This window comes from Canis lupus, chromosome X, assembly GCF_048164855.1.
Source record: "Canis lupus baileyi chromosome X, mCanLup2.hap1, whole genome shotgun sequence".
NCBI lineage: Eukaryota > Metazoa > Chordata > Mammalia > Carnivora > Canidae > Canis > Canis lupus.
In genome coordinates, this window is record NC_132876.1 from 123795442 (window position 1) to 123820908 (window position 25467).

General features: G+C 45.5%; 1 protein-coding gene across 4 annotated transcripts in view; it reads right to left on the minus strand.

Annotated features, from left to right (window-relative positions):
* Positions 1–936: 936 nt before the first annotated feature.
* LOC140627220 (glycogenin-2-like) overlaps positions 937–25467 on the minus strand; it is a 36606-nt gene continuing 12075 nt past the window's right edge. For 2 of the 4 annotated variants that reach the window (XM_072815264.1, XM_072815265.1), the window contains exons 4-11: positions 20645–20819; positions 19496–19658; positions 18452–18578; positions 16823–17045; positions 15466–15597; positions 6757–6861; positions 5518–5625; positions 937–2798 (exon numbers count right to left, since the gene is read on the minus strand). In XM_072815264.1, coding sequence (XP_072671365.1) covers positions 2637–2798; positions 5518–5625; positions 6757–6861; positions 15466–15597; positions 16823–17045; positions 18452–18578; positions 19496–19658; positions 20645–20819 — 1195 coding nt within the window. In that variant the 3' untranslated portion in view covers positions 937–2636. The remainder of the gene's footprint in view (positions 2799–5517; positions 5626–6756; positions 6862–15465; positions 15598–16822; positions 17046–18451; positions 18579–19495; positions 19659–20644; positions 20820–25467) is intronic. The other 2 variants (XM_072815267.1, XM_072815268.1) reach the window with 2 other exon arrangements.

Sequence of the window (25467 nt, forward strand, 5' to 3'; positions counted from 1 at the left end):
TATGACATATGAACATGTCACAATGTCTGCCATACAGAGAACTCAATAACTATGGGATGGATGGGTGGATGGATGGATGGATTGATGGATGGGTGGATGGATGGATGGATATATGAGTGGATGGTTGGATGGATAGGTGAGTGACTGGATGGAAGGATGGGTGGAGGGATAGATGGATGGATGGATGGATGGATGGATGGATGGATGGATGGATGGAAGGTTAGGTGGATGGACTGATGGGTAGATGGATGAAAGGATGAGTGGATAGGTGGATGGAAGGATGGATGCAAGGATGGGTGGAAGGATGGATGCAAGGATGGGTGGGTGGATGGATGGATGGATTGATGACTGGAGGATGGAAGGATGCATGAATGTGTGGATGGGTGAGTGGATGGATGGATATATGAATGGATGGGTGGCTGGCTGAATAGGAATATGATGGCTGGATGAAAGGATAATGGATGGATGAAAGGATAGATGGATAGGTGTATGGATGGATATACCAGTAGATGGATGGATGAAAAGAGGTATGATGGGTGGATAAATGGATGATGGATGGATGAAAAGAGGTATAATGGGTGGATAAATGGATGATGGATGGATGAAAGGATGGATGAATGACTGGATACATGGATGGGTGGTTGGATGGATGGATAGACTGAGTGAATGAATGAATGAATGAATGAATTCACAACACTGAAAAACAGTGTTAGGAAATGGGCAGCTTCCCTAGAGAGAGACCTTAGGGAATTTCACAAACTGAGAAGTAAATAGCTCTACACATTTTACTGCAATTAGGAATTCTGGAAAAAAAAATGTTGGTGACTTAAATTTAGTGTAGGACAAAGACACCCACATCCCTTCCCTCTGTTACATATAATATATCATTCTGATGGCTCAGGACGCACGCAAACACACACCAGAAGGGACACCATGTCGCTGTTTTAAAATTTTAATTGAAGTGCATTAACATCCATTCACATCAGAAGATAGAGACCAGAATGCAGAACAGAAGTCCGTGTTGAACGGACACCTTAAAGCAAGGAACTTGTGTCCAGAAACAGGAGTTCTCTTCCCCACAGAAGCTGAACCAGATTCAAATATCCATCATCTGGACTCTTTCCTCCTTCTCAGTATGTCAGACCCAGGCTTCTGATTTCCATAACCCAACACCACAGCACACAGCACCCACGGTCTTTCCCCAGAATAAATATAGTGTCATTCTAATGGCTGATGACCGTCCCAGCTCAATCCCTATAAGGCTATATCCATATGGCTATCTTCACTTAGCTCTGGAAGCATCCTAGGTGTGATGCCAACCAAGACTGCAGACCATTAGCCACCCAGACGTAAAGGAAACAACCCCTGCATAACTCACATCTTGCGGAAGCTCACATCACAACTCATGTCATGCACTCCCCCAGATTCCCCTACCCAAGGGCTCACCTGCTCGACATGATGTAAAATGTGGCCAAACACACCCACCCAGCTATAGCAGGGCCAACACCACTTGGTCCAAACCTATCTGTACGAAACCTTTTGATGTTCCACACCATGTGCATGATAATGCATTCTAACTTCAAAAAAAAAAAAAAAAAACCCACACACATTTCCCTCTCTTTAGGACAGTGATGCCTGTTTCTAATTATGATTGTGGTGGCCATGAGCAGTGACCCTGTGAGCTGTTCCAACACACTGCATGAATTCACAAAATTGGGGTACTTCGGAAGATGAGGATTTCTCCTACAGCATCCAGTCTCATAAAAGTGAGATGCAAACAGGTGCATTGAAATGGTCTGGAGAACACAGTGACTTGACTCACTACTTGGGACTGAGGTAGTGATATCCAGCATAGAGCAGTGAAGTGCACGGGACGGCAAACGGATCTGCCTCTAAACCAAGAGCCTCCCCAGATCCTGTTAGTGTGAACGAGGTGTCATTAGAACCAGCTGGAGTAAACCCTTGGTTCTCCCAAACCAAGACGACGCTCTATGTCCCAAGCCAGCTAGAGTCTCCCTTCCACGTTACCTCCAGCGTTTCCCCAGTTGGGCATCTGTTAATGGCACCTGGCAGTCCCACTGGGTTTTGCAGAAGAGAAATAGCAGCTGTAGTGTCTCCATGAGAATTACCCTCGTCTGAACGTCTCCCTAGTCCTCAAGGAAAAGACTTTCCATCGTTGAGGCTTCCTGAGGTCCTGAATACATACACTGGTGTCATTAGCTCAGGGACAGAAGAGAATCTGCAGGGACGTCTAACCCTACATAGGATAGGTCATGGTAGCACCTGCCCAAGGCAGCATCCCAGAGCTCTTTGGAGCAGGACCAGAGAGCACAAAGAAGGGTCTACCAGAAGTTTATTCCTGCTCCCACTTGCTGAAAAGAACTGGCAGCTCAGGGAAGCCAAGAAGGCATGGGTAGCTTGGATCGGCAGGGCGGGAGCGGGGAGGTAGGGGGCTTTAAGCTGAGTTTTTGGCGGTCTACATAATTTTTGTGAGGCACTCAAGTTGGTCAGCCACAAATAGAGGCACATAGTTGAACACCTGTTCCCTCTGAAGGGCGTGGAGGAGATGTCCGCGTTCACGGGATCATGCAACAGAACACTGTCTAACCACACACGGCGTAACAGGACCGCTCGGGTTACTGCAGAAACCGGTCCAACTTCTCCTGGATGCGCGCGAATGCATCCTTCCCCATGTAATCGATGCGTCCCTCCTCCCACTTCCTCCTTTCTTCCTCGGGACTCAGCTCCTTGACCTTCTCTTCAATGGAAATCTCGAAAACCGACACGGCCAGGTCAACCTAGGGACGACAGACAGACAGGAGACAGTTTTTGAGGCCATCGCTGGGGTGACATAACGTCCGCTTTAGCCACTGGTTCTACAAATGAAGCTCAGTTCTTCTGAACAAAATACGTGCTGAGCTGAATATCACACTCTTTGAAGACGATGCTTTTCCTGGCCACGTTTTGTGAAGTCTTACAAAATACCATTCTACATGTGTTCACTTTTGCGTTACAAGTGTTTTAATTTCTGGCCACTAAACTGATTTACGCACACACTCGCACCTATTTAATGCTTCCACGCACCCGAAACCTCAATGTCTTGCATCACCGCATATAATGAAACTACGTGAAATCAAGAGAATGGTTGCCATATATGAATAAAGCCCATAGTAGTTTGGACCACCCGGCAAAGCCATTTCAGCAATGACCCCAGTGGTTTTCTGCTTGCAGATGGTGCGGTTTTTATCTTCCTAAAGCCAAAATATGAGAGAATATATAAACACACACATGTGCAAACACACTCACCTTTTCTTTGGCACCCAATGAGCCAACAAAAGTAGTAAATACGTTTGTTCTAAAAATTTCTTACCAAGGATTAGGAAAAGACGTCTAGAAATATGCACGTGGTGATAACATACACACCCACAGATGCTACAGGGGACACCCAGGTACTCCCCAGACGCCGTGTGCATTGGTGGGATAATACCAGATGGTTCAATTTGATTTTCGATGCCACTGGGCATATGGTACGTACTCTCTACTCTAACTTTTTGCAGGTGTCTTTGAAGAGTTTGTATGGATAACTTTCCGTGTCCTACCCTTGTTTCCATACGTCATGTTCAAACATAGCCATCCTATTGGTCAAGGAAATAATAGCAATAGTTAAATTTTTTTTTTCTTTTCCAGCATACCTTAGCCCTTCTCTCCTCTAAGAGCACTTGGATTCAGGCTCAGTGCATGTCTGGGAAGTTAAACTTTCTAGAATGAACAGGACGCATAGCACACATGCTACAGTACTGCTCAACACAAAACAGTGTGGTGATCGCATCATCCATGATACCAAGAAGAGGTACATATCTAGGAAAACCACAAACTCCCTTGATTTTATGACACACGGTATTATACAAAACAGTGAGGGTCGTCCACAGGACAGTGGAGACACACATAGGAGGAGAAAGTGAACACGCCCCAGTTAAGCAGACAAGTAGTGGAGCGCCTGTTTCCTGGGTGCTCACAACACCCCCTCATTGGGATGCATCAGGTGCATGCAGGTGCATCGCCCCAGAAGGTGCGAGTGTTCCTGGTGCCATCCGCTGGGAACAGCCAGGCTAAAGCCCTGGTGGTAGGGGTGGCGCTGATCCTTATGAGCAAGGCACTGTCATGGATTCTTCTAAATCACTCCTGGGTCTAATCCCCACCCCCATCTCCCACTTTCTCAGGTGGGCACCCCTGTCTCCACTTCATGGATCAGAGAAGGTAATGAACTCACCAACGGTCCCAAACCCACCACACCACACGGCTGGGCTGTCACATGAGGTCTGCTCAGCAGCACCCCCATACCGTGTTACCCCCTAACTGCTATTTATCTGAATCAGAGAGCCTCAGAGCCATAGTGCAGGAGCTGAATATGCTCATGTTCCACATGCCGGACAGCACAGGTTGAGAAGAAACCCTGTCACTGACACTTCTGGAAATAAGTTCGAAATACTGCATTTGGCATTTAACACACTGACAAAGAGCGTACATGTTTTCTCCAGCAGTAAATTCTAGTAGAGGCATTGTACAAACTAAAATATGTATTACATAATAGGCCATATTGTGACTATTGCTATAAACTAAATATTTGTGCTCCCCCAAAATTCATGCCAATCCTCAATAGGATGGTATGAGGAGGGGGGCCTTTGAGAGGTGGTCTGGTCATGATGGTGGAACCCCCATGAATGGAATCAGTGTCCTTATAAAAGGGACCCCTGGGAGCTTCCTCATCCCTTGCTCTGCATGAAGACGCAGCAAGAAGATGGAGGTCTATGAACTAGGAAGCGCGTCTCACCTTGACCTTGGACTTCCAGCCCTCAGAATTGTGAGAAATAAATGTACCATGTGCATAAGCCCCCCTGTCTATAGTATGCTGCTATAGCCTCTCAAATGGACACATGTTCAATATTAACTTTCATTGGAGACCCAATACCCGACTCTGGAGTCATATTAACTTTACTTAAAAACCAAAAGGTGTCATTCAATCACTGTTAGAAAAAGAAAATTGTTTTGCAATTGCTTTGATTAAACATATCCACAGAAAGAAGAACATTTAAGACAAGAACACAGAAGAGGAAGGAAAGGCACCACTAGCGCCATTTTAGCTCAAAACATTCATCCCCAGATTTTTCTCGCTTTCATCCTCTTCATTTGAGACAATGGCTTGCTGGGTGATTGTACCCATGCTCGCCGTACAGAACAGCAAAGCCCTGAATGTCAATTCAGTTTTGCAGAACAGTGTGCAAAGAGAGAAAGGCCACAGTGATTAAGGATGGGAAATAAAGTGACCAAGCACCCCACGCAAATGCCAGGAAGGAGGAAGACAAATCAGAAGTACCAAGAGATGCAGGCAGAGTCTTATTTCAAACCAAATCAAGCTGGAAATTGAGGTAGCAGTTGCCGCACGAGTGCTGCCGGCCCCAGAGATGGTGGATAGCTAGCGTCCACCAGGAATGCCAGACAAGACAGTTAGGGTACCACCTCCAAAGCATCCTGAGGACTGGGGTCCCCGGTGACATCCACAGGGGGCTCCTGGCTTGGTTCCAAAATTTCCAGAGATGGGTCACCTTCTGCTTTATCCGTGGGCTGCTAGAAACATAACCATTGCATTGTTAGTCTGCAGATGGCCTCGGGCAACTAGTCTTAACCACAAGGACAGAGAACTCTTTGCCAGGGGAAAATATGATCAAATGAATCTCGTGCCAAATGGCCCCTTCTGCAAAGACTTGAAAAGGCAGGCCTGTCCGCTCCCACCATCCACCCCCGACACCCACTATTTCCCACACAAGATGAGATGCTGGAAGTTTCTATGGGATGCACCAAAGGTAATTTTTCACACAGGGATTCAATTACAGTTCAGCCCTGAACGACGTGGCATTAGGGTCATTGACTGACACACAGTCGAAAATCCACATATATAAAAAAAAAAAAAAAAAAGAGAAAATCCACATATAACGATTGACGCCCCGGAAACATAACTACCAATAGCCCACTGTTGATCGAAAGCCTTACCAGTAACATGAAAAGTCGATCAACATGTATTTTGCACGTTCTACATATTATAGAGTGTATTCTTATAATAAAACGAGATGGAGAAAATAAAATGTGATTAAGACAATCACAAGATGTGAAAATACATTTATATAGTGCTATCATGCATTTTTTGGGAAGAAATCCATGTGTATAAGTGCACTCGTGCAAGTCAACCCTGTGTTGTTGAAGGGTTGACTATAGCTTATACCAAGTGCCCATGAAAGTATCTTACTAAGCTCGTGTCTCAATGAGCATAGCAGACTCTGAGTTCTGTCTTCTGATGATGCATGGTAACAGAAGCTCAGATTCATGAGGGCACATTTAGCAAAAACAAGGGTATGACCCATAATCCCTTAATACTGATATTAAAGATGGATCCAAAATCCTACCAAAAAAACTTTTTAAAAGGGGGAATATGTGTTATGGTGATGTTACACCTTTGTCATTTCTAATGCTTCCTAAAGGGAAATGGACTGACCAAATGACCAACAGAAGTCTGAACAGACACTTGGGTCCTTTATGGACTAATCGCAACACGTATTCGAGGTTGGGAAAACCATTCGGCAAGATCACAGGATGAAGAATAAAAGCATGGGGCATCTTCTCTGCTGTTCGACGGACACAGACACACCAAGAAAACAACACTAGGAGACACAGATGTGCAGGAGGAGTATAAATGAGGTGTACCGAGGTGCTCTGGGTCCCTGAGGAGTCTGCACATTGGGGGGAGGGTGGTGACAATGGGTCACACCTCACTCCAGCGGATGTCTCAAGTTCAGGCCACCCTATCGTCTGTCATAAAGAGAGAAAGAAAAGTACATTAGAATAACCCTCCTGCAAATATCTGAAAACACGCAAATATCTAGGTTGTTGGATTCCATGATACAAAGGCAGCACGACAAGGATCAGGTGTGGGGCAGACACGGCCAGGGTCACCAACTCCTGCAGCTGCTCCACTGTGTTGGGTTCACACTGTGTTGGGCTCCCGTCTTCTTTGTACGTAAGTGGAGACGCACGGCGACTTCTCACCCATGCCACTGAGATGCACTGTGACTCACCTCCACTGAGGTGGGATATGCTTTTCTCACTCTCGCTCTTCACATGTCACATGAGGAACAAGATCCCTCCAACCTATTTCAACTGAGGTTCCACAAGAAACAACCCCCCACAGAGAGCAACTCGAGCGATTATTTTCTCCATGCTTCCAAGGATGGTCCATAGCTACGGTCATTCCATGTGCACAGGAGAAAATACAGGGCACTGTGTGCAATGGCTGGCTTCAGCGGGGAGGGCTAATTCTGTCTCAGGGAGCCACAGTGGACATGGAATGTCCTAGAAGAAGCTGGAGCAGAACAACAGGAAGATTTTGGATCCCACGATGACTGCATGGAGCCCAGCATGCCTCTGCCACCAAAGCTGACTGGGACACAGACATAGATTTTTACCTATTTGGGGCTGTTAATACCCCGCGCCTAATCAATTCATGGTCAGGAAGCAAGTTTGTGCCCACAGGCTGGGGTCTGTAAATGATCCAAAGGCTTCCACAAGATTAACCTAATCACGTCTGCCAGAGGCTAGAGAACGCTGACACATTGCCCCAATTCTCCCTGCAAACACACGCAGAAGTCATGTGGGCAGGCTGGGCTGCGCCCGTAATATCAATATCATAAGTGCATCCGGCATCTTATTTCCCCTTTAGGCAAGCAAGAGGCTGTAGACAAGAGTTTAAGCAGACATTTCAGAGGTGCTATGAGGCCGAGGAACTCATAAATGATGAGGTGTTCAGGAGGGACCCGCTGTACACCGCAGGCTTTCATGAGGGACTCCACTAAAAAGAGGGGCAGAAATAGAGCGCTCTTACAAACACAGAAGCCCAATTTCACACCAGCTCAACCTCCCACGGGGTGTGGGCAAATCACCTCTATGAAAATTTCCTTCCTGGGGGGCGGGGGGGAAGCAATGCCCACTGGATGTTGATGATTCAAAACTCCCAATGATCCCTGCAGTTTCTCCATAAGCAATGTGTCGTGTGGTATCAATAATCACCTAGCACAGAGCAAGACAAGACCACATGAATGAAGAGCAAGAGGAAAAACAAAATCAAACCACAAGAACCACAAGATCCACACGAAATCCCAGATATAGGATTTATCAGACGTGGACTGTAATCAAGTGTAAGAGATACTTTAAATGAAATAAAGGGACAAGTTGGAGAATTTCAATGAAATATGGAAGCTGTGCTATTAACATTTTATGTTAATTGGGGTTAAAAATAGCTGAAATGGACTGTTGAGACCATGGGTTTCACAACTGATGAAACGCAATGAAAGAGAAGATCGATCAATTGGAAAATAGGCCAGTGGAATGAAGCATGGAAGGAGAAATGGGAGGAAAGATGTAGAGAAGGGAGTCATAGATGCGGCAAACATGGTAACAAGTCCTAATGAGATGTCATCAGAGTCCTAAAAGGAAAGAAGAGTGGGGAGAGGGAGGGGGAGACAGAGACATACAGAGACACAGAATGCGCAGAAGGAATACAGGCTCAAGCTACAGCCTGCAAGTAGGACAAATAGGGAAAATAATAAAGCCAGAGCTGTTGATTATAAAACAGATAATTAAAGCCCAGGAGAAAAATCTTCAGGGCAGCCAGAGAGAAGAGATAAATCGCCCTCAAGTGCCTAAACACGAATCTAGGAGATGAATCTGCAGAGCGATGATGGGCGTCAGGAGATGCAGGAACAACATCGTCAAAGTGCCTCGTAAGAGGAACTGACAAGTGAGCATTGTGCATCCCGGAAAACCTGGCCGCAAAATGAAGGTTAAGTAAAGGAATTTTCAGATATACAAGTGGAGAGAATTTTTCAGCATGAAGCCTGAATTAAAATGAATAATAATAAAATAATAATAATAAATAAAATAATAAAATGGATAATAACGGAAGTTCTTTGAGGGGAGAAGACAGCTGTTATTGATAGAAAGAAACACGGAATGAAAATAAGATGACATAGGTAAGTGGACTTGGACGGCAGGAAGTGGTTACAGAATTAAAACAGACAACAACAGCACAAAATGCCGGGGGGAAGAGAACAATCTGAAACCCTTCTGGGTTCTTCTACCTCCCAGAAGTCTCTAAGTCGTAAATACATTACGTGACATCAAAGTCAGGAATGACAATTGGAAAATCTCCAAGTAACCACTTAAAAAACGATCAAAATAATGCCACAGTGACATGGAAGGAGAGGCTAAAATGAAATAACTAAAAATACATTCGTGTATCCAAAGAAAGATTAAAAAGAGAGAAAAATATCTTTCAAATCGGTAATAAAATAAATAAATAAACCAACCATAGGAGAGATTTAAACATAAATATCCCAGTAATTGTATCAAATGTCAACAATCTACCCCAGTTAAAAGGCAAAAAAAAAAAAGGAAATGGATAAAAAGAAAACAGAACCCCATTCCGAATTTTTTAGATAGTTCCAGCCTCGACGTTAAGAACACGGAAAGATTGACAGGAAAAAGGCAGAGCGAAACATACCACGTAAGTACTAAGCAAAACGAAGCTTTAAGGCAATAAACTTTGGTAGAAATTATTTCATAACAAGACGAAGATGTGCCAAGACCATATAGTAACTTCACGCGTCTTGCTTCGTTAACAGCTTTACTGAAGTACCGTTTCCATACTATAAATTGGGACTAACCTGTACAAATGGGCAAATTTTGACACAGTCAAGAGAGCAAATACGTGTCATCGCCAAAAGTTTTCCGCAGTAATCTCTCCCTCCTTCCTCCACCATCCCCAGGGGCCCTCTCTCATCTTTTATCTGACACTGTAGATTATTTCACCTCTTCTAGTATTTTAGAGAAATGGAACCACTTGGTACATATCCTTTTTTTTTTTTTTTTTTTTTTTTTTTTTGGTCCGGCTTCTTTGACTCGGTATGATTACGTTTTGCACATCGGTTGCCTGTCTCCGGAGTGCATTCCCTTTCATTGCCGAGTAGCATTCCAGTGTATGGACGGGCCGCAATGTGTTCACACTTTGACGTGTTGATGGACACACACTTGAGTCGTCTCCGGTTCTGAGCTATTACACATCAAATCTGCTGTCTTCGTATGAACGTATGCTTTCATTTATCTTGAGTAAATACCGTAGGAGTGGAATGGACAGGTGACACGGTCGATGTATGATTGACATCTTAGCAAACTACGGGACTGTTTTTTCCTTGCAGGTGATGTAATGAGGTATGCAGAATAACCAAAAGGATCCAGGCAAAAATCGTAGGTTTTACAATAACACTATTTATAATGGCCTCAAAAACTAGGAATAAGTCCAGTAAAATGTATGCAAGATCTTTACTAGGAAAATGACCATATTGAAGGAAATTAAAGAAGATCTGTGGGTGGCTCAGTAGTCAAGCATCTGCCTTCTGCTCGGGTCGTGATCTCGGGGTCCTGGGATCGAGTTCCGCGTTGGGCTCCCTCCAGAGAGCCTGCTTCTCCCTCTGCCTGTGTCTCTGCCTTTCTCTCTGTGTCTCTCATAAATAAATAAAATCCTTTAAAAAATCTAAAAATAGGAAGTCCATAGAGCAGAAGACTCAAACTTTGGTGATATTAGTTCTTCTAAAACCCATCTATGGAATCAATGCAATCCTACCCAAAATTCCAGATGATTTCTTTTTTTTTTTTTTGTATTCCAAGAAACTGTGAAGCTGATCCTAATATTCATATGGAAATTTAAAGGAAATTTTCAAGAGGCAAGGAAAGAAGAAAAAAGTTGAAGTACTTGCAGGACCGGTAATGAGACTTTTAAGGCCACGGTAACCAGGGCAGTAATTATCGGTGCAAGAAAGGGAGAAATAAAGCAAAAAACTCGCGTCTGGAAATAGATTCATCCACATATGGGCACTAAACTGACGGCAAAGGAAACATGACTAAGCAGGCGGGGAGCAATGGTGTGGTCCATAACCCGTGCCGTGAATTAATGACAGACACCCAAGTCACACTAGTGAATGTTGACCCCAAACGCATTCGTTACCTAATATCCATCCCAAGTAGATGATGCGCTTCTGTGTAAAAAGTGGAAACAATAAAAATTCTGTAAGACAACGAAGATGATTATCTTCATGACCCTAGTTTACGGACAGATACCCTAAAGAATAAACAAGACATACTACTCCTAAAGGAAATACTAAAACGTGGCTAAACTATAAACTTCTCTTCGTAGAAAGATGCCGTTTAGGGACTGAAAAGGCAACAGAGTAGGAAAAAAATATTAATACGTACTCTACTACCGAAAAAGAACTTGTATCTCGAATATACACGTCGTCCAGATGCTAACTTAAAGAAAAAAAGGAAACTCTGGAGAAAAATGTTCAAAGTATTTGAACAAGCATTTCCAAAAGAGTCAAAGCTTGATAAGCACCTAAGAACTGGCTCGAGTTAACTGAACATCATCTCAACCGTGCAAATTAAAACCACAAGGATGAGCGCTGGGTGTTGGCAAATTGAACACCAATAAAAAAATAAATGTATAAAAAATGCAATAAAAAATAAAACCACAAGGAGATGCCCCACGTGCTCACCGGCACCTTGGAAGGTTGCGGAATGAAGATGTGGCGTCATCCAGAGCTCCCAAACCCCGCTAGGGCTGCAGCCGCTTGCAAAATCCTGGGCGGAATCTACTAACACGTGATGCCCTTTGATGTAACGACCGCACCGTTGTTAGGTATAACGTCTCCAAAAACGCTTAGCAAGGGCAACAACATGCATGAATAGGCTTGCTGGTAGCAGGGTGATACCCGTGTTACCCAAAACGGCAGCGCGCCCATCAATGCCGGAATTAATCGATTCTTCGGGTCTTGCTACGATTTGATAATACGCAGCCCATGAGAATAAATGAACTACCGACCCACTCAGCAGGACGAATCGATCTCGTACAGATGTCAACTGAAAGAGACCAGACCCAAAAGTACATACTGTGGGGCCCCCCCTTAGAAGGCGCTCGAAAGCACCCGCAAGGAAGTGGTGTGGGTCAAGGTCGGGAGAGCATTTCCTAGTGGCTGCGAGGGTGCGAGAGGTCCCTTGGGGTGAGTTTCTGGACCTGGATTGCGGCGATTTAGGACGCTTTTCACTCTGAAAATGCATCAACCTGTATACTTATCATGTGTGGCCGTTTTGTTTTGTTTTGTTTTTGTTTTTGTTTTTGTTTTTGTTTTTCCTTTTTTTTTTACATGTGTGTTATCCCTCCACGAAAGCTTTTACGAAAACAAAATGGGATGTTCTACGAAGTCACAATAAAAACAACCAATAACTCTAAAAAAACAAAGGGCATTCCTCACTTTCCATTTAAGTACATTTCCCCACCCAAGACACTGGAGGACAAAACACTTGGCTGTGAAGACAGTACATGGCGAATACATTAACTCATACGGGAAGAAAATGAGACATTTAGCTTTATTTTGGAAAACCGAGACCTTGTCAATACTGTTGCCATCATTATATATAGAAAGGCTGCTATCTTCAATAAGGATCCCAATTTCAGGACCCAGCTCTTGTACACTTTCAGGAATTTATGAAAATGATCTTCTATTTTTTATTTATTTACTTATTTACTTGTTTACTTATTTATTTATTTATTTATTTATTTATTTATTTATTTTATTTTTTTGAATTTATTTTTAGACAGGGTTCCAGCTCCGCAAACTAAAGACCCGGGGTCAATGATTCAATACATGGCCGGTAGGTGGCAGTGATGATGCATAATTAATTCCCAAATAAGGAACCATACCCCAGATACCGTGGAAGCTTCCCTTCCTTTTTAATTCTTGTTTCAAATTTTTATTTAAATTCTACTGAGGGCAGCCCGGGTGGCTCAGCAGTTTAAAGCCTGCCTTTGGCCCAGGGCGTGACCCTGGAGACCCGGGATCGAGTCCCACGTCGGGCTCCCCGGTGCATGGAGCCTGCTTCTCCCTCTGCCTGTGTCTCTCTGCCTCTCTCTCTCTGTCTTGAATAAATAAATAAAATCTTAAAAAAAATAAATTCTAGTGAGTTAACATACAGCGTGATTCTAGTGAGTTAATATAGTATAATATCGGCTTCAGGAGTAGAATTTAGTGATGCATCCCTTTTATTTATTTATTTATTTATTTATTTTTTCAGCCCTTCCTTTTAATTTTTTTATTATTTTTTTAAATAAATTTATTTTTTATCGGTGTTCAATTTGTCAACATACAGAATAACACCCAGTGTTCATCCCGTCAAGTGCCTCCCTCGGTGGCGGGCACTGAGGTGGGCATCCCTTCCTTTTAAAAGCGTGAGGATTTCATCGCTTCTGGAGACACGTGCTCATCAGCAATCAGGCAGGCCACCCAGATTTCTTCAACCGTCAATCACTGCAACGCAGAATTCACAGACGGCAGGATGGAAGGGTGGGTTAGAGCAGGAGAGAAGAGTGAAGCAGACACCCCGAAACACCACGTTAGTACGGATCAAAGTCACACCTCCAGGTGGACTGTTCTGTATTCCTTCCCCCGGCCGCTTCCTCTCGCCATCTGTAGACACGGGTCATTGACCGCAGCGACCCACCGTCTGGAGAGGTTCTCCAAGCCCGGGGCGTGGGGGTACGTACGGAGGTGAGCGGGAGCAGGGACGGCAGCCAAGACTAGAGTTGGGAGTCCCACAATTACTTGTGAGGACTAGTGAACTGTCCTGAACGGGCCACACTCAACCCACCTGGGGAGTCGCCTCCTGTCTACCGATCCCTTGGGCCTCGGGCTCAGACTCCACGGAGCCCAGGAAGATGGCAGCCCCAGGCCCCATCTATAGACCCCACGGCCCGCAGGGTCACACGTTCAATGACGTTCAGTGACGTTCCTCCTTCCACACAGGGACTTGTTCTGAACCCACTTTTCTCCAATCTTGGGCTCTCTCCCACCATCTTCCTTCCCCCAGTCCTGCCCCTTGAGGATGGGGTAGGGTTCGCGGCCAGAGCAAACTTGCCCAAATGGCACCACAATCTTTCACCACGGATGGACCCGGCTGTCCCTGCGTCTGCTCCATTTGTTTGCGTTGACGTGAAATCACAACTCAAAGACTATTACGGCGTGAAGCTGCCCAGACGAGGTAATTTACTCCACATTATAATAAAGCGTAGAGTCCCTCCCACAGACACGTTTCCTAAAATTTAAACGCTGGCTGTTCCCAATCTATGACAGTTCCACCAACCCTGGGTGAAGCACACAGAAAAATACAACAGCCCTTGAACCTACCACCCCCGAGAGCCATCTCCGGCTACAAATTCCTAATAATCTCGGTGAGGAATTAAGGGAATAAAACCGGCTTTCAACATGAGGATTCAAATTCAGAAATCTTTAAACACTGGACATTATTCCAACGTACTCACTCAGCGATCGGGGAGGGAGAAAGAACGGCCTCGTTTGGTGTTATCCCTTCTGCAAATAAGACCCGGTATTAGTTTTCTTCTCCGAGGAGGAGCACTCAGCAGACCCAGACTCAGGAGAAACGAGCACACGGGTCAGCACGGATCTGCAAGTCATAGTCTCATCGAGGGGCTGGCGAAAGCTCTCCGGCTGCAGAACTGCGTGGCCTGGCAGCTGGGCTCCAGGGAGATGCAGGCGACACCTCTTGAACTTGAATGTTTGGGGACCCCACAATATCAGGATGAGACCCGACACCTGTTCTCAGGGTATTAGCTTCTTGTGGCCGCTGGGACAAATGCTCACTCTTGCTTCCCCTTTGGGGTGGCCCCAAACGATGCAGACTGACCATCTTGCGGTTCTGGAGCTCAGAACTCCGACACGGGTGTCCCTGGGCTGAAGCCAAGATGTGGGCCCAGTGGAGTTCCTTCTGGCGGCTCCCCCAGATGCTCCATCTCCTGGCCTCTTCCTGCGTCCTGAGGGCCCTCCAACCCTGCTGTGGCCACGCGCCCCTGACGCCAGCAGCACGCAGCTCTTCCCGTCTCTATGTGGCCTCTTCCATCACCTCACGTTCTATCAGCAAATCTCCCTCTGCCTCCCCCGTCTGAGGACCCTGGTGACGACACAGGCCCACCCGGAAAACCTAGAGTCATCCTCTCGAGGTCTTCAACCTAACCACAGCTGCCTAGACCCCGTTTCCAGATAAGGTAGCGGTTTCAGGTTCCCAGGATTGGGACGCACACCTGTGAGAGCACTACGCCACATACGCCATGTGAAACGGTGCGACGATCCACACGAACGCAGGAGCCCCTCGAAGCCGGAGCACCCCGCAGACGGGGCCACGCCCTCTCCCTCCCCGGGAGCCCCAGGAGCTCCGGGAGCAGGCTCGGAGCTCTGTCTCCTCCGGGAGCCAGCGTCTGACTCTCCCGGCACACCTGTGTGGAGGGCGGGTACTTACGTCTTCCGCATGGCATCCCTTGGGTGAGGGTGGGGTGTCATCCGAGACCACGGTCTGCTCCACAGGGCCCTGAGCAGGCCAAGGCTGGCTGGACCCCACTGCTGATATTGCACCCAACTCCTCGACAGCAGCCTGCACAAAGAGGGATGCATCCGGTAAGTCCTCCTTACATCTTTTTAACTCTCTGGCTGCCCTGGGGACCCCAGGACCCGTCCCGTCCTCTATGAGGCCAGCGCTCCCCAACCGTATCAATCATCTGCACTCAATAAACATAAGCTCACCCAAGGAATGCACACAGACTTATGAAACCAGGCCCTGAGAACCTATCAACAACCTATAAATCTTCTAGGGCCAGGGTCTGACACTGTGGAAACAAAAGCAAGCACTGCCGTGCCGCAGGACCGACACAGAGACCCCCAGGGCCGTAGGGCTCGTGGCCATGGGACAACTCACAAAGGTAAGTTCTAATAAAACAGGTGACAGGTGGTCCTCCAGGAAGTTGCCACCATTCTGGCAAGAACCACCACATGGGTCACGTCTCCTAGACTTATTCCTCAGAACCACCTGACTTCCACATCTTTTCTTCCTCCCCGTAAACTGTGACACCTTGCAAACCACCTGGCAGGAAATAAGTGGCAACACAAACACAAATAAACTCCTATTCCCTCGTGTGACATGATCAGAGAAACTCAGTCCTTCCAAAGAGAAGCAGCCCCTAGTTCCACCAAACAAAAACTGTGGCAGAGGTTATTTTCAATTTGTATGGATTCTTTTCAATCAGGCCGCTTGGTACTAACACACGCGCTGGTAAATAACGATCAGGTAATAACCTTTCCTGGGACCGAATTTCAAGAAGCCTTCTGCGCGGCAGGTGTATCCGTACTAAACTGGCTGCACAAACGGGACTATTGAGTGCATGAAGGGTTACCATTACATTTTTTTAAAAATCAAATTGGTCTCAATCAACGGTTTCAAAAATCCTCTTGAGCAACGTCCTCCAAAAGCCACTTGCATTGATGATGTAAATTGGCAAGTATCTCCTAGAACAACATGGTAATCAATCACCCGCAGCCACTTAGCTGCAAGTGGCTCTTTCCCTGATGAAGGCGGCCAACTGAAATAATCTATTTATGCACGAACCCTCTAGATCACACCAACATTTTGGCTCATTAAACATTCATGATTTAGAGCCAGAAAAAAAAAAAACCAAACCAGGGTGTCTGTATCTTCGGCGTCCTCTATGAAATACGGCATGTTCAAACAGAAGGGAGCGTTCCGAGTAAGTACACCGGGTATCGATCGCGCAGAGCCTATGCCCGTCCTCAACTCTTGCTTTTAGAGGGTGTCGCTGGCTTACGGTGTGTCCCGGAGATGCGTGATCTTCTTCATCCCGGAAGCTTTCGTAAAGGGGCAGGATGCTGTGCTGGTAGATTTTCCACCAGAGGTTAAGGAAGGATGTCTGGTGCTGGTTGGCCAACCCGGAGCCCTCCTCCAAAACCGAGCCAGTCTGGGGGTTGTACTTGTAGTTCCAGGGCTTCGTGGGCCCCAAAAAGTGGACGACCTTCACACTCGAGCCAAATCTGAGGAAGAAACACAAAACGATCTACTTTGCACGTGGAAGTGATCACATGCATGCAGGAGGCACCCCACAACCACCACACACATCAAAGAAAGCAGTACATGGACACTTGTCTCAACGCTACTAGGTGGACCGGGTGGTAATTTTCCTTAATTTTTTTTTTAAACAATGAACATTTGGAGTATTTTGTTTTCTATCTACCAAGAAACTTCACTATAACCTATTGGGAATCCTCAAACCCATTTGAGGGAATCCTCAAACCAGAAGACTAAATCAAGAGTCTTATAAAGATAAACATTATCGTAGATAGCCCAAAACATCATCTTAAAACCACAAGGACCCTCCCAAAAATCGCTTTTACGGTAGACAACACTAGCTACAAACAAGAAAACTGGGTTCTCTTACAAGATTGTGAATTTTCTCCTCTCAACGTTTTTAAACATTTTTTCCCCATAATCATCTTCCCATGAAATTTGCACTGTATATCCGCATTCTGTATGTACATCTCTGCTTTATACATCAGAAAAAATAGGATGTTTTCACTCCCCAAGGACCCATTTCTGCTCCTTGGAGGCAATATGTTCGCTGTTAAAAATACATGCTTCTAGAATTATTCTTTCCCTAGATTCTGCTCAAACTTTCCACTTTTGTTTATAACAGCATCACCGACAGCAGCGAATCTCAAATGTTTTGGTCCTAACACTTCTTGACATTCTTTTTTTTTTTTTTAATTTTTTTTTTCTTCTTGACATTCTTAAAACACACCGAGGACCGAGAGTTGAGCTTTGTTCACGTGGATCCTATCTGTATGCATTTACCGTCACGGACAACAAAGCCGAGAAATCTGAAGACAGATTTAACCAATTTGTTAGAAATCAATCCACTCACGAGATGTTGACGCTCATTTCATACTTTTTCGTGAAAAATAATTGTATTTTCGAAAAGCAATTCTCAAAGGAATGATGCTGACCATCCCAAGAGGAGACAGGTGCTTTCTCTTATCTGCATCTGCATTTAGTGCGTGGTTCTATTTTTTTTTTTTAATTTTTAGTGTGTTATTTTACCACGTCATGGAATTCCTATAAAATCCCCCTGTATACTTACAAAAAACGAAAAATGATAAGAGAAGAAAAAAATAACATCTTAGAATAACTTTTTTAAGTCATCTAGACTCTGCAGACATTTGAAAGAATTGTGGAGAACCCGTCGGGGGTTCCTTAGGCCATACTTTGGGAACCACAACCATTAAGCCTCACCGCCTTGACTACCTATAATTTAAAGCAAGAGGCAACGAGAGGGATGATCTAATTTGTTTTTGTCCCACATGCCAAAGGCTGATAAGGATTCTAGAGACAGGGTTGCTGGAAGGCACCAGGCATGGAAGGATCTAGAAAGTGGAGAACTTACCGCTTGAAAGCGGGGCTGTAGGTGTACGCCGTGTTACTGCTCAAGTTATAGATGAACGGTAAGTGCTTGTGGATGTCTGCTGTCGACCAGCTACTGAAGAAGCTATTCAATAAGCCTTGATCTGCCCCTAAATGGTGAACGTACACCCAAGGAGGTTAATCACGCGTGGTCCAGCCCTTCCACGTGTTTGAAGGGCTTAAAATACACAGTCGCACGTGCGGTCCCATTGTACTTCTTTTCTCTAAGCCCATTACAATATGATCGTTTGTCTCAAAAAGAATGGATCACCCATATCACTAATTTTAACAGTGCGTATTCTCTCCAAAATTCTCCACTCGTAACCCATACCTTTGATAATTATACCCTCACATTGTCTCCAAAATTCTCCATTCCTCCCGTAATGAATTTTATCTTGTAGCCACACTCTTTCCCCAACCGTGTTTGCCTGGTGGGCAACTCCTCGCCCTTACGCAGAGACGATTCTTGGTCGGTGTACGGTTTTCTTTTTGTGACAACAATTCTAGCATTTTCCGCATCTACTAACGCGCAATCAAACCAAATATCGGCTTCTCGTGGCTCGCTTGACTTTATGCTACCTCAGGGGCTGGTCAAAGGAGGCTGGCATCCGTTTTTGTTAATAAGGTTTTACAGGAACGCAGCCATGCTCATTGAAGCCTTGTCGGTGGCTGCTTTCGCTCTACAACTACAGAACCCTATCTGCCCCAGAGATCGGATGGCTTGTGATGCTGAAAAAAAACTCTATTACCGGGTCTTTAGAGAAAGGTTCGCCTACTTATTTCTGTATGGTCAGGTTTGGGGAATCGTTCTTCTTACTCACTGAGGATATTTTCCTCAATGGGTTTGTCGCGTACTTAGTTACTGACTTCACTTATCCCTCCCACCCCGACCGTCCTCATGCTCCCACCCCCTGTTTAACTGATTAGTGCCACTCCCATATCCAGGGGGAGTGAGGATGAGGCAGGGGTATGGGCGCTGGAAACGGCCCCCTCCCCTCCCACCGACCTCCAGCATCCCGTCGCTCACCATCAAAGCTGCCGTGGTCGGTGGCGTGCTGCAGCAAGAGGCCATGCGTCTCGAGAGACGGTTGGAAGACAAACACCCCGCTATTGAAGCAATCCGGCCATCCGGGGTCGGGGGCTGCAGAAAACTCTGTCCTATCAAACAGCTCGTCGATGTTGGATAGCACCTGGCCGAGCAGAGCATGGGGAACCCGTAGCGTCACGTCTCTTACCTCCGGGATGCAGGTGACAAATGCAGCAGGAACCCGAGGGTGGCCAACGTGTAGTGATTGGAAACCTGTGCCCATTTTTTGAGCTGACGCTTTCTCTAAGGCTTGCTTTAGGAGGAGGAGAGACCCTAAGATTGCCCTCCGGTTTATTTCGAGTGATGGAACTAACACCATCTCTGAAACTATTTTCTCAAGGTTCTTAAAATCCTCTAGCGAGCTCGCCTGGCTGTGTATCCTCTTTAACCTAGCAAACGTGACCAACAAACCTCTGAAAATGCACACGTGAAGAGGCCTGCAAGTCGGTATGATGTAATCTGTTGCCTTCTAGAACTTGACTGACGCCAGACCCCCTCCAACACCCGCCGCCTTGCTAAATTGTGCTCCGTTTGGAACAAAGAAAACGTGCCTCCAACTGCGTTACTGGCCTCACTTTCCTCTGAACCTCTCCATCTTCCTAGAGACCCGCTTTGACACAACCAAGACAATCTAGAACGGATGCCAACACCCCAGCGTCATTTCCCATTTCAACTTTCCAATGGCCGTTTTTCAGAGTCGTCGTCATTGGTTCCTACACCGTAGGCCACTACCCCAAATGACGCACGGAGGACGCCACAGCCTAAGAAGCCAGGTGCACCAGTCCAATCAGAACTATGTAACTCAATATGCAACCAAGGCAAAATATTTTTTCTAATTATTCTATTTTGTGTAGATGACATCACGTGATTATTAACCCCTCCTAGGAAAGGAGCCTCAGGGGCAGGGTTACAGCAGTGCTAGTGCTATGTCATATCTAATTTTGGCCAATGCTGGTGATACAGATGCATGTTACCTGGTGGGAATCCACCTGTAGGAATCAGCAGCCCCCTTAAAAAGGGGAAGGCAATGTCCTTGAAGGGTTCCTCACCAAGTGGAGTATCAGGTCCTCATTATCCCTCTGTACTCACCAAAGTATCTGCATCCAGGAAGACACACTTGCTGTAATGGGTGAGAGTCCAACAGTGAAGCTTGGTGAGGGTGACCCCAAGCTCAGGCCTCTTCAGAAAGGCCAGGTGGATGTAGTCTGCACTGTCTATCAGGTTTACCTCGATTACTTCATCAAACACCTTGGAGAGGATAACCCTGGAAAAGACATAGCACCAAGTACTAGGAGACCAAGGGAACATTCAACACACAGGACGTGCTGTCCCCTTTGCTTCATACAAACGTGAAGCATGCATCCAAGATCCCATCAAACTCAGCGCAATCTTCCCATGGAGCTTTGCATCCGTTCTGCTCATCCTTAAATCTTATGCAAACTTGAAGATCTTGACCCCTATACCTAACTGTGTTAGGTAGGCTGATTCCAGTCATCCCGCAGAAAGGTATTTCTCTTTCAAAAATGCACGGGCCTTGGGATGAATGCTGAGCCAGGAGAAACTGACAGATGTCCACTACGATCTCCATCAGCTTTTATTTTATGTATTCAAAACCTACATTGTTAGTAGCATACAAGTTCAGGACTCAAATTTTGAAAGACTGTACCTTTTCTCAAAATGAAATTTTCCTGTGTTCCATTATATATATATTTTTTTCTTCAATTCTACTCTATCATAGGCTGGAATATCTTGTGATGACAAAAAAAAAAATTGAGGAAAAGCAGAAAAAAGATGCAGGCACATCAAAAGGATACAGGGTGACGATCAGGATTTGAACAAGGAAACAAATAGGAAACCCAAAGTATAAAATGAATATTCAAGGAATATTTTTTTAAGATTTTATTTATTCATTCATGAGAGAGACAAAGAGAGAGGCAGAGACACAGGCAGAGGGAGAAGCAGGCTCCATGCAGGGAGCCCGACGTGGGACTCGATCCCAGACCCCATCCCTGACCCCGGGATCTCGCCCTGAGCTGAAGGCAGATGCTCAACCACTGAACCACCCAGGCGTCCCCATACATATGTAATAGTAATCTAATCTAAAACTAACCTAACATCCATACTAATACTTATTAATTGAATAAGTAAGTAAATGGGGAAGAAGGAACAGCAATTCCTTACAGAAGGATTCCAAACTCTAAACACATTAGGAATGAGGGAAATAGAAAATCATCACTGGGTTGACGGGATGAGCACTGAATGTTACACAAATTGAACTTAAATAAAATATTTCTTAAAATCACCCTTTGGCTAACACCACAGTAATAACTATAGCCGACACTGTTCACTGGTGGATGCTAAAATCAAGGGTAAAGGTTTTAAGAAGAAACAGCACGTTTTCATAGGATGAAAGCAACTCCCCCAAGATAACTATCAGTTACAAAAATCATAACCGCACAGATAGTACCTCATCCATGTTTTCAAGGTTAATATCACCAGGGACAAGACACAGCAACATCACATACTCCTCAAAAGGATGCCCCAGGGGATCCCTGGGTGGCGTAGCGGTTTGGCGCCTGCCTTTGGCCCAGGGCGCAATCCTGGAGACCCGGGATCAAGTCCCACATCGGGCTCCCGGCATGGAGCCTGCTTCTCCCTCTGCATGTGTCTCTGCCTCTCTCTCTCTCTCTCTCTCTCTCTCTCACTCTCTCTCTGTGACTATAATAAATGAAAAAAAAAAAAAAGGATACCCTGAAAAAGGTACACCACTCCTGTGGACTTTTTTTTTTTTTTTTTTGCCAAAAATTTATAACCTCGGTCTGCTAACGAGAAAATATGGGACCAACACAAGCCGAAAGAATTCCATGAAACAAATGACTAGTACCGTTCGAAAATGTCCAGATCACGACACGTAAGGAAAGAAGGAGGAAATGTTACATAGATGGTGGATGGGAAGCCACAGGGCAGACATGCTAACTAACGCGATGTGGGGCCCTGCATGGGAACCGAGTCATATAATCACATCGAACACATCTTTTACTTTCAACATTTTGTGTGGTGGTCGAAGGTGCCTCCTGCACACGTCCAGGGAAGGGCTGGCCTTTTCCGCTTATTTTGCTACGACAAACATCTCTCTCTCCCTTACAAGGGTTTTAATGCCTTTACCTTTAGTATGATCATTGATCTACTCAAATGGAATCCTACAGTTTTTTTTTCCTTATTTTTTTAAACAGTTATCATACTTTCTCTGTCTTCATAATTCTTTTTCACCTTCCATTGCATGGATTAGAATTTTTTTTTCTTTTCTTTTCTTTTTTTTTTTTTTTTTTTTTTTTTTGCTTCCATTCAACACATTTGCCACTAATGCTTGGGAAGTTGTACACGTCCTTTCTAGTGTTCTGGTGGTTTCCACCCTCAAGCTGGCAGCACACGAATCTAAACTTATATTTTTGATCGAATATAAAGACAGCCTGTGTATCTTCACCCCTCTGCTGCCACTGATCACCTCGGTGTGGAGTGCAAATCCCAGATCATTTCCACAATTATGCCTCAATCCTTTTACAATTAACTCTGAGTTTCACTCACTTACTCGCTTAGAGCTGCATCTTTGTTACAGGATCTTCCTTGGATTCACATTTCACTTTGCTGGACTACATCCTCAAGTCATTTTGTTTGTTTGTTTGTTTGTTTGTTTTATTTTTATTTATTTTATTTATTTATTTATGATAGTCACAGAGAGAGAGAGAGAGAGAGAGAGAGGCAGAGACACAGGCAGAGGGAGAAGCAGGCTCCATGCACCGGGAGCCCGATGTGGGATTCGATCCTCGGTCTCCAGGATCGCGCCCTGGGCCAAAGGCAGGTGCTAAACCGCTGCGCCACCCAGGGATCCCCCTCAAGTCATTTTGTTCCCGAACATCTTTGAGGGGTAACATTTTCAAGCTCTTACGGATTTGGAACATCTTTAATTTGCTTTCGAATTGTACTAATTTGGCTGAACACAGAGATCTCATTCCAAAACTACTTTGTGCGCTGCCCGCCCCCCTCCCGAACCACCTTGCCCCGGAAGGGTGGTGGGGAAACGGGTGAAATAGGTGACAGGGATCAAGAGGTACAAGCTTGTCGTTAAAAAAGTGAATAAGTCACAGAGATGACGAGTACAGCACAGGGAACATAGTCAATCATACTGTCAGAATTCTGTACGGTGACCGTACTTGGTGTGGTGAACGTTTTGTAGCACACAGAATATTGAATCACCGCGTCGAACACTCGAAACTACCGTGATACTGCCCATCAACTATAACTTTCCTAGACACACACATGAAATTATTTTGCTCCAGAAAATTTGAGACATCGGCCGGCTCGACTCGACTGATGCTGAAGTGCTTTTAGCACCTTTCTCGGGTTTTGGGGCTCCGGAATGCCACCCCTCGGTATCAACGCCTGCCTTCACTCATTCCGCTCGACGCTCACGGGGCATTCTCACAGCCGAAACAGGAGGGGAGTTATTTCCCACAGTCCGTTCTCTCTTTTGCTCTTTTTTGAAACTTCATTGTTAGGCAGGTGTTGGGGCTTCCGGGGCCTGTCCGCTGTAGCCCGGACTGGCTTGTAGGCTTGTGCCTTACGTTTTTCTGTGCTTTTTCATCGAACGGTATTGAAAGTACCTACATCTCTGAGAAAGTACTATTTCATCTCCAAGTTTTCCCCTTATTTTTAACCCGATTATTTATGGAATTTATGGCATCCTTAGGGTTGTATCAAGATCCGGGAGCGGGGGTGTGGCGGGCCAAACAAATCCCACTCCGTGCTGCTACAAATAGACTGTGACGTTGGGCCTTAAATCCCTTTGTTCAACGCTGCCTGTCTTCTCAAAATAAGCGCCTGGACTTGGAATTCAGTTTCAAGACCACAATCTGTTTGTAGCTCTGAGCATATGCTCCTGGCTTTGTTTCTTTGCAGGAGAGATTACCCCACTCTGCACTTGGACCACACAGCCCACAGCCCGGAAGAGCACAGTGGTGGTCGGCATCCACACCCACAGCCTTGCTCACTTACGGTCACCTGTCACTGTTTGTCACTGGACCACAGGGCACTGTTCCTCAGCCTTCCCAACGGTTGCAAAGCCTATAATGGGTCCTAGAAAACCGAACTGGTTCTGCAACACTGAACCTTCTCAGGATTCCTCGATGTTACAGTTCATCGTGAGTGGACCAGAAGATTGAAGAAAGTGAGTGCGGACAGCTTTTACTGACCCTGATGAGACAGGAACGGAGGAGGGAATCATGTGCTCTTCTGGGATCCTTTTGGTTTTATCAGGACAGTTCTACCAAAAATATATATATATATATGACTGCCCCCAATCACCAGGGGGACTGATGGGACAACAGGCAACCAAGAAAGACCTCGTGTTTCCCGTCTTGGTCCCAAGCGAGACACATAAGGATGTGTGTCCACCTCAGGGTCAGCTTTCCCGGCTCTGTGTCTGCTGGAACCTCTGGTCTGACTCTGAAGGTCAAGGCTCTAGACGCAGGTGGATGTCACTGCGGCTCAATGTGTTTCTCTCTGGGGCCCGAAGAGCTCATCTTTGGCAAGAGGAAATGCATTTTATGCATCAATTAAGTTAAAATGCTTCTTGAGGGGATGGGTTATAGCCAAGTTGCCTCTGGTCTGATGATGTCACTTGATGTCAAAGGCAAAGGTCTGTCCCCTAAAATACCAACATTAACAAACACCACTGCCAACCTAGCTGGTTGTAAAGATCCCCCAAAGACGTACCGTCCGGCATGGTTACGTCCATCCGTCCATTTGTGAGGCCTGATTGTAAGAATTATTTGAATAGTGTGTAGACAACAAGCCTCTTCTCCATTGTGCACTTTGTAAATATGTTCCTTAGTTTATTCGTTTGATTTTTTACT